General features: G+C 33.8%; 1 protein-coding gene across 3 annotated transcripts in view; it reads left to right on the top strand.

The window, feature by feature from the left end:
• The first annotated feature begins 240 nt into the window (after positions 1 to 240).
• The window catches only part of LOC149781451 (uncharacterized), a 32,632-nt gene continuing 20,164 nt past the window's right edge, over positions 241 to 12,708 (top strand). The window contains exons 1-2 of one of the 3 annotated variants that reach the window (XM_089935534.1): positions 241 to 353; positions 10,168 to 10,285. In XM_089935534.1, coding sequence (XP_089791660.1) covers positions 10,192 to 10,285 — 94 coding nt within the window. In that variant the 5' untranslated portion in view covers positions 241 to 353; positions 10,168 to 10,191. Of the gene's footprint in view, positions 354 to 784; positions 919 to 7,314; positions 7,708 to 10,167; positions 10,286 to 12,708 lie in introns of those variants that run through there. The other 2 variants (XM_089935535.1, XM_089935536.1) reach the window with 2 other exon arrangements.

Raw genomic sequence — 12,708 nt, forward strand, 5'->3', positions numbered from 1 at the left:
AGAATGGCACAGTCTATTCTATATCTTTAGGGTATGAAAGCTACTACACATTACATATATCCCCGAGTTTTTATTACAAATTCAAACATAAATAATTAAAAGATTAATAGCAAGGAAAAGTAATTATATTGTCACAGGAAATGGTGTAACTTTCTATTATTTAACCACAGTGCGACACAGTTGACTGCCATTCACGCCCTATATTACGGCGAGCTCATAACGTGAATCCATAGTATCACGTTGAAGGCAACTACCATAGCGCTGGGCTTTTTGGTTTCCATACCATTGAATCCATTGATGTATCTTTTTTGGTAAATCAAGACATCGAATTTATGCGTTTACTTTCACATTAGGTAAGTTTCTTGCTCATTTTTATACAGTACCATGTTTTACAGTTGATTAGAGGGAAGAAAAATGCTATTGAGAGCGTGTATCCAACTTCTCTACTGTATGTTATTGTGGTTGGGTAACCGACTTGTTTGCAGTAAAAATTATGTTATTTTTCAAAAGAACATGTTAATGATGAAAATTTGATCAAAATAATGTTATCTTATTTTGTTGTTAAAAAGCGTGTAAAACTACGGCGATAGTGAATGATGTACTTAAAACACAAAATAGATTGATAATGGTTGTACCATTAACTACAGGCTTGTGCTCTTGGCTAATGTGCCGCTTCAAAGCGTGCCTCATGTACACATGCAATACTTCACAGCCCGTGATTTCCTTAAATTTAGATTTTGCAATCATAATTTATAACTGATTATTTTCTATGTTATACAAAGAAGTCGAATGCAGTGTTAGAACGTGCAATTATGTCCCATACAAGATTTTATTTTCGGAAATGTACTGGAGTTTGCTATGGATAAGGATTTCAAAATGGCGGCTGGTTTGTGTTCAGGATTAGATTAGAGATGATAGGTACAATAGAATCCGTTAGATCTTTATATTTGCATTTGTTTTTATTATGTTTTTTGACATCATTTGAAAATTGGGGATGTCAGCTTACAATCAATCAAACTTATGGAATTAGTTTTCTTGATATTGCCGATCTCGTAAAGACATAAATATGATATGTTGGTTTCAGTACAGTATGTTGTACACGCATCCCTGTAGGATTCGGTGCATATGTATAAACTGGGACGTGATTTCAGGTACGCCACGTGTTTAGAATAGCGTTCGTCTAAAGTTTGATAAGGTTCAACAATAATTTATTTGTTTGAACTACATAAAAGTGGATAATTTTAAATATTGTAAATAGATTGGAATTTTAAATCTAGCGTTAAATAAGATAACTCTTCCATAGTCATGTTCTATTATTAGACCTATAGGTTGTATACAGCGGGTCTGGAGTGGTAAAGGTGATTTGTAGAGATACTGTTCTCTGATGATAAACATACCTGTATGAAGTGCATGAATAGGCAAGTACAATTTTAATGTTATATAAATAATATATAAAAAAACAACAGTAATAATTAAAATGTATATTCAAGTACAACTGACAGAAAAATAAATTTGTAACACTTGAATATGTTTAATAATTAGATGATGACTTCTACAGTGACTTGTATGCTTGAAAATAGTATAAAAATGTGAACTTAAAAAAAAATCTTGATTTTAATTTGCCTGGTTATTCTAATGATGCACTCAGACTGGAACTAATTTTATTCCTCCCCACCTTCCAGGGGTGGAGGGTATTATGGTACTGTTTTCCAGTTAATCTGTTCTTGGTTTTCATATAATATTCCTTTAGTTTTATGCTGCATACAATAACTTTAACAAAATTAATACTGAATGGTTTGCACAAAAGTTAAGAGAAAAAAAAACAGTCTTGGTAGTCAAGGGTCAAATACATGAAGGTTACATATACTGAACTTCAGCATTGTTTAAATGTTTGCTTGTGTTTTCTTTATTGTGGGTGGGTTACAGCCTTAGTTTAACACATTATTGGCTGTTCAGTTGCCAAGGAAATGGTAGTTCCCACAAAATTCCTTTCCCTAGGACACACAAAGCAGCCAATCTGATCAAAATATGCTATCCAGATACTTTACCAGCTGAGCATGATTGTGGCACCCTACTTATTTAAAACAATTGGTTTTCACAACATAATCTAAGGTAATAACAAGCCATGACCAAACTTATTTTGGCTTGTACTTTTGGGCATGAAATGAGACCTGTTGAATTGGGTATTGAAAGGGCAGAGGTTGAAGTTGTATGGTACAGACGACTTGGCAAAGTTAATATTTTTGAAAAAAAAGGAGTTTTAATTAAAAATCAGACACAATTTCCAAACTTAAAATATCTTGCTGTTATTGTAACGTATTAGGCAACATAAACTATTATTAAAGATAGGTTGGATGTATTATGTACCATGCATATTACTCTTGTTTCATATTATAATTCTTCCTTCTCAATGGTAATCCTAATGATGGAGGTTCGCTTTTACACTATATTTACTCAAATACTCAAGTTGAAAACCAGGTCACACATTTATGTGTCCAGTCGTTCAAATGTGTAAGCAGTGAGCAGAAACACAAGAGAACAAACAAGTTTTCTTTTTATTCGACTTCTGCCATAATGTAGGGCCTATAATATGTTATGTGGTTTTCCATCCATCCAGCTGTTACCGATTTTGTTTCCACAAAGTAGCTCTAGTTGTCCACTATCTAGTTTCCAAACTTTGTGGATAGCTTTCTTCTTGAGGTATGGAGGAGTTCTGTCAAAGGTGTTGACAGAACACTAATTTTTGCATTAGCCAGCAGGTTCAGCTCACATAGCAGCATAAAATCCACTAGCCTTTCCAACAAAATTCAATATCAACAGTTTAACTGGCCCTACACACCTGCATTTTTCAATATTACCTGATCCTCTTAAAAAAAGCACAGGTACATAGTTTGTACACCAGTGGTTAAATTGTCCTGTATCAGCTTCAGGGTCAACTCCCAAAGGTCAGGGTCACTGTGACTGAAAGAAGAAAATAGGTTTCCTCATAATAATTTCTGTTCACCAAATTTTATGGGGTAACTTGCACTTAGGGTAAGGAAGAAGCCAATCGATTTCAGCAGCAGGTGGTCAAAAGCCCAGGTAACGGGCTGAAAGAAGAAAGATATGGCTTCCACACAATAGCATTAGCTCAGCTTCACATAGCTGGAGCAAATTTTGTGGATGGCCTACACTTGGAGTAAGGATGAAACCTTTTCATTTTGCAGTAAGAGGCCAATGTCACTGACAGAAAGAAGAAAATTGGTTTTTGCACATTAACATTAGCTGTGCATCGCATACCTGGACTAAACATTGTGGATTGCTTTTACTGGGGTAAAGAATTGTTTTCGGAGTTCAAGGGTCAGAGGCAGGTAGTTTTGTGCACAAAAGTTATGTGCATAGAAACTTAGTAAATACAGGTTAGGCATATAAGTCATTAATATGAACACTGCTTGGCCATTTCCATCAAGTTGTGAAATCTTGGATGTAACTTGTTGCCAGTGCCAACTGTATTCTAAACTACTTTCGTTCATATGGAACAACATGGTGGCAGAAGGAGATATTTATAATCAAACTGACCTTGGCCTTTGCTGTTGTAGCATATATGTTGCACTCCACCAGAGGTGAATCACCAAACACAAAATTGATGTGTATTCATACAATTACTTTCAAGGTTATTTGATGACCTGATGGAAATGTTCCGATCATGTCATTCATGGAACTTTTGTTTGGAAACTGTGTTGTATGTCACAAATGTTGAGACATTGTAACATATACGAGCATTTGTTATCACTACTTTTCTAATCTCTGTGTTTGTGTCTGTATGTGTATTGGGACAGCAGGATTACCATTGACATCATTAGTTTATAAGCACAATTACTTCTATTGCTCTTTTTCACATTTGAAAAAAGTTTTTTAATTTTATTGTTCCAGTTATTGAATTATTTTACTTGTTTATTTATTTTTGTGGACAAGTAGAACTGCAGTTGTGTCATTAGAATGCAGTTTGTTTAGCTCATAAGGCCACAAGGCCAGGTAAGCATATGGCTTGATTCTTGTGTCTGTCATGCAATTTTAAATTTCTAAAGAAAACATTGATCAGTTATACAGTTATGAACAAGTTTGGTAGATGGCATGAAATGTTTTCAGATTTATAACAATAATGTAAGTCAGTCATCAGTTGTGGCTACCATTGCTAAAACTAGAAAAAAGCTTTGAATGACTTCTTAAAAACTGCTGAACAGAATTTGATCAAATTCAAAAGAAAGCATGTTGGCATGACAACCTTTAAAATTTATGCAAAATGATATGGTCACAAATTCTAAAAATACAGAAACCTATCGGTCATCAAATAGTGGTTGCTGATTTTAACTTAAAACCTACCAGACCTGTTTCAGCCAAACTTGGCACAGAGCATGCCATTAAATATGGTTTCCATTACAAAAAATAAAGATTTCTCCAAAACACCTGATCAGAAATGGATGAGATGTGAGAGATGAATCCTGGCCTGATGAACTTTTGAATTGGTACAGATAATGCTGATCTGCCATCATTGTTGTTGATAGATTGGAATTGCCAAAATTTTTTCCCTTCTCTCTCTTCCACTGAGCATTACAGGTTGTTTTTCTTCTTCAAATAAAATACAGTACGTAACTTAAATATTTTTCAGGTTTTTTTTGTTTCATTCTCCTGGGATCAAACATTAATCCCACTCTTTTATGTCAGATATTGTCTTGTCATACTTCAACAGAATTAAGCTATGTTCTGTTTTCAACCTGATCTGATACACAGTCAACCTATTAACAGTCAATTCTCAGTGAACTTTGATACAAATCATTTAAGACAGATAATTTAATTTTTGCAATTTATATAAGAAGAAATGCATGACATCTTTAGGATACATGGTTCCCATAACATTCTAGAAAAATAAATTAATTCTCGCCATGCATATCAGAGTAATTCATGAATTCCTTCTGCATCACCATATTTTAACATGTCTGTCTCATTGTTATTGAACAAACTCAATTAAAATTTAACTATGCTTCCAAACAAGAGACTAACCATCATGATCTGCCAAGTTATTTTGAGCCTAGCCCATATGTCAATTGTTATGGTTACATGTCACGCTGACCATGACAGAATGTACTGCGAAAATACCTACAGAATATCGCACCATTACACTGCCATAAAAAAATGTCTTCAGTGTAATCAGAACCACTTATTTTTTTTTAGACATTACTATAATTTTCAAATGTTTGAATGACTTCTAGAAAATTACTGGATAGAATTTAAACAAATTTGACAAAGCATCCTTACATAAAGACCAAAAAATAGAAAAACATTGAAGCAACTTTTCCAAAACTGGTAATTAGAATATGATCAACCTTTAATAGAAATCATTCTGACATAAATAAATATGACCTTTAATACTAAAAGTAGAATTTTAGAAAAAATGATCTTAACAAAACCATTGAAAAGAATTTGACCAAACTTTGACAGAAAGTATCCTTGAAGGAAGACCTTTCAAATCTGTACAAATGGTGCTGTCATTAAATATTCCCACCATTACTTTGAAAGAATAAAATGAAAATGAATTAGTCTCCAAAACTGTTTAACAGAATTTAAGCAAATTTGATGGAAAGTATACTGGCATAGATAGCTTAAAAGTTATAAAAATGGTGCTGATCTGTCAAATAATCTGCTATTACAGAAAACAGAAAAACCATTAAATGACTTGAGAAAATCATTCTGCAGATTTTGGCCAAACAACATAAACTGCTTTCAGCTTTATCAAGTGATGCCAGTGTGCCTCGAAATATGGCAACTGTAACATAAAAACACAGAAGCAACTTATGACAAAAACTACTGAATGTAATTTGACCAAGCTTGACAAAAAGTTAGGGCTTTCAAATCATTTAATTTTGGTGCCCAAACTCATCTTTTGGTAATCAAACAGTAATACTGTGGAATGAAAACATCAAGGAGAGTGGTATATCTTGTGTGAATGTTATTATATTCTTTTGCAAAAATGATCCAAGAACTACATTGGAAGTTCTAAATATTATACATTAATTTCAGCTTGATATTTGATGGTCCTTTTGTAACTTGGGAATCATGTACAATACTTATCTATTTTGTTTTTAATGAATTCAAGAAATGTGGTTCCTTTATTTTTTATGATCAAAATCCTAGAGATTTCAGCATTTAATTATGTAGTTTGCTACTTTTGTTTCTGTTATAATTAAATTTATTAAAATTGTTGTATACCATATATCCTCACTTATAAGTCAAGTCCAATTGCAAACTCTACAGACCCAGCTCTGCCAGGTGGATCACGGTCTGTTATGGGATGACAGATTAGGTTCTTTATTGTTATGGGATGACAGATTAGAGTCTGTGTTGTTATGGGATGACAGATTAGGTTCATTGTTATGGGATGACAGATTAGGGTCTGTGTTGTTATGGGATGACTGATCAGGGTCTGTTGTTATTGGATGACAGATTAGAGTGTGTTATGGGATGACAGATTATGGTCTATGTTGTTATGGGATGACAGATTAGGGTCTGTGTTGTTATGGGATGGCATATTAGGGTCTGTGTTGTTTACAACAGGACACTGTTTGTAAGAAAGTATATACTATATATTCATATGAATTAAGCATTTCTAGCTGATCCGTAATATCATACTCAATATGTTACTACTTCATTATCTTAAATTAACACTTGATCTCCCTATTTCTCTATCTGATTGTGCAATTTGCAGGGATGCATGCTGTGAACCTTACTAGAAGTTGCATCCTTGTTTGATTTTATTACTTTTTGTATAGCAAGATATACCATGTCTTTTCTTCTCCTAACCAAAAGAACCCCGGTGTACTAGATATAGTTTTGCAGTGCACTGACAAAAACAAAGTGCCAATATCAGCCTTAATTTTGGAATCACCATAACCAATAACTGATATTTTATTGGTGTTTTCAAATAGTATTTGCCTATACATTGTACTCTGCATTTGGTACAACTCCATTCATATATAAAGGGTCAATATTCTTGATTTTAATTTCAAACCAGCCTTGCTTTTTTTTAAAGTGTTCTTTAAAAATGTAAGTTGGTGTGATGATATTATTGAATTACTGTTGCTGTATCTAATCCCAACTAATTTTGGGTTCATTCTGTTGTCTCTACATGTGAATGACTATTCATTGATGTAATATTGGTGTTTTGATACAGCCCCTCAGTTTGACCTCCTGGTATACACTGCTATTCTGGGTAGATTTGAATTCAAGTGAACAGGTAAATCCAAGGTCTTTTATTCTCCCAATGGAGAAGTAGAACATCATTGTTTCTTGAGGGTCTCACACAATCAAGTACATGCTACCCTGGCTAGAGAAACTTCACCAGCAGCAAGCTGAAACAGATTTATTGAATGTTTCTACGTTGATTTTAAGGACCTAGAATGGCCTGTATTGCTTCTGTTGAGATAAATTTGTGTTATCTAATAGAGTGGCATTTCTACTAGAGAGGAAAGACGGTGGTTGTTGAAGAATAGATACATAGTAGTGTGTGACATTGAGAATGTGTATGGCATTATTTAGGGTATTTGCTGATAACAAGCTACTTGTAATGTGCAATCAGCAGAATGGATGGGTGAACAAACTTGTAGTTCAGATAGGTCATTACTGTAGGTCTTTGTGATTTTATAGAAGTATTAACATCATAGAATGCCATTGGTAGGTATTTATGCTGACGTTACAATAAAATGTAAACAAGGTATATTCATGTGTCAAAATGACATCATTGGCCATCTGTTTGGTACATCTATATATACTGTACACCAACAGTCTATGCAATTTTTAATAGTCTTAACTATTATTGATTCACATTGCATTAGACACACCAGCTAAAATTTAGTAATTTTTTGTACTTATTTATAGGTCTACCTGTATGCTAAATACAGGTAGCTTCCAAGAAGTGGTAACCTGATTACATGAAATCTAGTAGACATTCCACAGGTTAGGTATATACTCTATTGCTTACTTCAGGGTAACTGTTGGTAGTTTTCATTTATAGCTATATGCAATAGTCATGTATTTCATTGCTTCATTCATTTTAATTAACCTGTGATAGTGGCATGATTGGTGTTGATATTTGTAGTTAGCACTTTAGCACCAGTTTAATAAAAACATTTCAATTAGTAGACATCTTGATGCTGAATATAAGAATCTTTTCAAAGTTAAAAACAACTGTTTGGGCAGTACATGTATTATAGTCATTATCGGGGTTATTAACTTTTAGTAAAGTTACAATTTGGTTACATGTAGCAAACTATGATATAAAAAGTAATTCTTCCATTATAAGCCTGCCTGCACTTTTTTCAAAATTTGGCATTTTCCATTGATTAGTCTTTAAGTAAAATAAAAAACTTACCCCATGTGTTCAGACTATACCATTTCCTCAGCAGATTTATTCTATCTAGCATCTGACAGACATGTGGGCGAGAGTGAAATTGGAATGGCTGTTTGCTAGAATTGGGTACCATAAAAAGTCTGTACCATGGTATTTCTGAATACGCCATGACGAGAACCACAGTATTCCATAATTGTTGTAATGACCAGAAATTTAATGTTTTGGGGTGGCCCTTACGTTTTATTTTAAAAACAATTTACATCAGTCACTAGCTGAAAAAATATCTTGCTTTGATATATAGTAAAATTACACCATATAATGTATTATATTATTTAAAATAAAAATTATTTTGAGATAAAATTTCACTGCTTGTAAGAAAATCATAGTACCTTATAATCGATGAATGCAATGTGTCTGTTAATTGTTGGACTAAAATTGTCATCTAAAAACTGCGTTTAAAATGAGATGATTTAGGTTAATCTATCGCTATCACCATGTAAAAGACATCTTGCTGACATTACAGTTTCTTGAAAAAAATAGGAAGTGTTGACATTGATGCCTACAATTTACTAGCTACAATATTGATATAATAAGCAAGGAAACATTGTGATATGCCAACACCTGGCAAGATATTTATTGGAGAGGGTCAGTAAACATAAAGTACACTGGCTACAAATGACAATATATTTAGTGGACTAGAGGAATTACAGAAAATTCTGTCACTTTCCTGAAAATGTTAGAATGATTTGTAATTTTCTTGGCATGTAAAATAAAAACATACTGATGGTATCACTAAATTGATAGGAATATTACTTGGGAATTTCTATATATTCCTTACTGATGGAAAGAACCAAAGTACCAGACAGTATAGTTAAAAAGTACCATGGTCTATATACCACCCAGAAAGATACAGTGGTAAACTGATATGCCGGTGTTATTAGCTACTGCTGATTTAAAGTCCAAGCTGTATTTTATCTTGAAGCAGTTGAGCATGAGCAGAAATGTCATTTATTCCTAAATCGGTGTGACTTAATGTATTTGGACATAGAAGTAAATATATTTGTTATACCATTTTGCATCGGCAATGGACATAGAAAAAGCCAATGTCCATCTATCCATTAGTTCATCCATCTACCCATGTTTTTTAATACCCTCCACAATTATTTGATTGCATTTCAACTAGTCTTGCTATGAAGCCTCATTCTGTGGAAGAGTTTGTCTGATACATGTACATTTGGCTGGTACATGTACATTTGGCTGGTGATTTGTTTGTTGTTGTCCTTGGAATCAACTTAAAATAATCATCTTTGCAGTTTAGGGATGCAGATCATAGATTTTAGTAATATTTTATAAAGTAGTGACTCATAACTAAATCATGGTATCCAAATGACCTGCAGAAATTGTATCATTCATGGTTTTGTCAAATTTAAGTATTAATTGATTTTATATCAGTAAAATGTTGAATGAAAGATTTGAACATAATTATATATTACATATTTTTGCTATTGATTGACTTGTCACACTTAGTTTATGTATAAACTGCACAGTCTCGTTTTTCAGCAGTTCACAACAATGATGGGCTTGGCAATAATGCTGACTTGTTTAATCTCTTTCAGACTATGCCTTTCAATTTTTTTAAAATATAGATCAATCATTCAAATAGATATCCATTTTACATGCAACAGATTACTTCTGGAAGTCATGGCATACAGATGCAAGTGTTAATTTACTAATTGGTCATAAGTTGCAAGTTTTTGTGATTTTATTGTATGCATATTTTTCAGGGAGAGTCATAATTCATTTTCACCATGGTTACCACTGACCTTGAGGTAGTACCAAGTCACATTGAGACCCCAGACAGCATAGAACTGAAGGCATCAGCTGTTGCAAGTGGTTGTATAGGTTAGTATCCTTGTCATGTATGCATCTACAGTCTTACCCCATATGTCACAATTAATATTTAAAAACCTAGTTCATTAGGATGTCTATGAATAGATATTTCTGGCTTCATAACTGAGGTTGGTTATCCTGTTTATGATATGCAAATTATGTTTGTAAGTTTCCAAGACAAGAAAAGAAAACTTTCTAAATGACTTAATGGTGAAAGAAGAGAGCGTGATATGAGGCTTAGATATTAATATGATGACCTATATATTGTAGTATGGCAACAGTTTTAGTCATGAATCTTCATGAAACTTTGGTAATCCTTCAAATCGCTTCATTGTAATTTAGACAGGCCATGGGTAACTTGTACAAGAAACTAATTGTTATTTATAACTAATCAGAGAAGCATTCTGTTAAAGTTTGTGAACCTCATATCAGTGAGCTTCATGTGTTTCAGTTCCTTTTAATGTTAAAGGATAAAATGAATTTGGATTTGTGTCATAAAATGTTAGATATTATCTCACTTTCTATTCTGAAAGTGCCCAGTGACGAATGTGTTCCCTACTCCATGCTAGTGTAGATATTTTACCTCTCAACCCATGCCCGAGTCTGTCTGCCCATTGGCATCAGGGTGGGCCATAGTAACTCAAGGCTTATGGACTTAGCGAAGGAAAAAAAACAAACAACAAAGAGGTCATAATGGCAGGACTATGAATGGACATTTACTAACAACCACCTTCTACTGTATCACCCTGTCTCACGTTAATCTTTTTTTTTCAAAAATAAATTAATGACGTTTGAGTATGTTGGATATATACAGTGAACATATTGTTACGATTCAATCAACATTTGTAATATTTTAGAACTAAACAAATTCTTCACAATACTAATCCATGTTGTTTTTTTTTTAAATCTCTAAAAATTAACTCCCAATCAGACAAGTTCCAAAAATGTTTACTCACTGAGAATAAACTCCTTTTCAGCCAGCTGATGTGGAAATAATAAAGTTGAAAATTTTAATGACCTACTTTTGGTCCTGATATATAAGTCCAAGTGTATGAGGTCAGAGCCGTCTGTAAGAGGGGACTTGTCATAAGTAAAGGTGTCAAAATTTTAGAAAACTTCTACCAGGTACCTGTTGATAAGTCAGCATTTTTTTAAAAACATCTGCAGTATCCTAAAAAAAAAAATCACTACCTAACTGATTCAGCCCCGATCCCGTCTGTAGGCGTGATGAGGCTGTACCCTACTTCCAAGCTCTGCAGCATCAAGGTCATTTAAGATACACCAACGTGGATAGTATTAAAAAAAATGCAGACAGATATAGCTCTAAAATGATACCAAATAATCTGGAAGTTCTTATTGCACTACATAATACAGAGGGAAAAAGCTCATTTTTTGGACCCGTTTTTTTTTCCACCCAAAATTCGCTAGAGATCGGAATGCAATTTTGAGTCCAGATTTTAGACCATTTGGCCTCAGATCTAAGGCATACCGGTCTTAACTGCACACAGACAGGTGAACCTTTGCAAAACCTAGGATATGGTAGGCATTTGGAATAAATTGTGGTCTCCGTATGAAAATGATGGGTCCATTAAGAAAAGAAAAAAGAAAAAAAAAGAACTCCAACTTTTACCTCTCTGCTCATGCGCAAGCAAAATAACCAATGGAAAATGATGTTTCTAATACAACTAGGCATTAGTCTCATGGAAAATCTGTTGAAAGCCGATGTATTATGATGTATTCAGAAATAGCCCCCAAATGTCTTTCCTACGCACATTTCAGGCAAAAACAACAAAAACCTCTGGGGCCGAATGAGTTAATGGGAGAATTTTGGTGACATCACCAGATCTGAATATTACTTATTTATTTCATCGTTTGTGCATCAGTATTGCACATACGTTACAAAAAGAGCCATTCTTTGACAATTTCTAAGAAATTTCCATAAACTTGATTAACCGATTCGGCCCCGATCCCATCTGTAGGCGTGATGAGGCTGTACCCTACTTCCAAGCTCTGCAGCATCAAGGTCATTTAAGATACACCAACGTGGATGGTATTAAAAAAAATGCAGACAGATATAGCTCTAAAATGATACCAAATAATCTGGAAGTTCTCATTGTACTACATAATACAGAGGGAAAAAGCTCATTTTTTGGACCCGTTTTTTTTTCCACCCAAAATTCGCTTGAGAGCGGAATGCAATTTTGTGTCCAGATTTTAGACCTTTTGGCCTCAGATCTAAGGCATACCAGTCTTAACTGCACACAGACAGGTGAACCTTTGCAAAAACTAGGATACGGTGGGCATTTGGAATAAATTGCGGTCTCTGTATAAAAATGATGGGTCCATTAAGCAAACAAAAAACAAAAAAAGAAAGACCTCCAACTTTTACCCTTCTGCTCATGCGCAAGCAAGATAACCAATGGAAAATGATGTTT

The sequence above is a fragment of the Sinohyriopsis cumingii genome, chromosome 15 (assembly GCF_028554795.1).
Source record: "Sinohyriopsis cumingii isolate HCF-2022 chromosome 15, ASM2855479v2, whole genome shotgun sequence".
Taxonomy (NCBI): Eukaryota; Metazoa; Mollusca; class Bivalvia; order Unionida; family Unionidae; genus Sinohyriopsis; species Sinohyriopsis cumingii.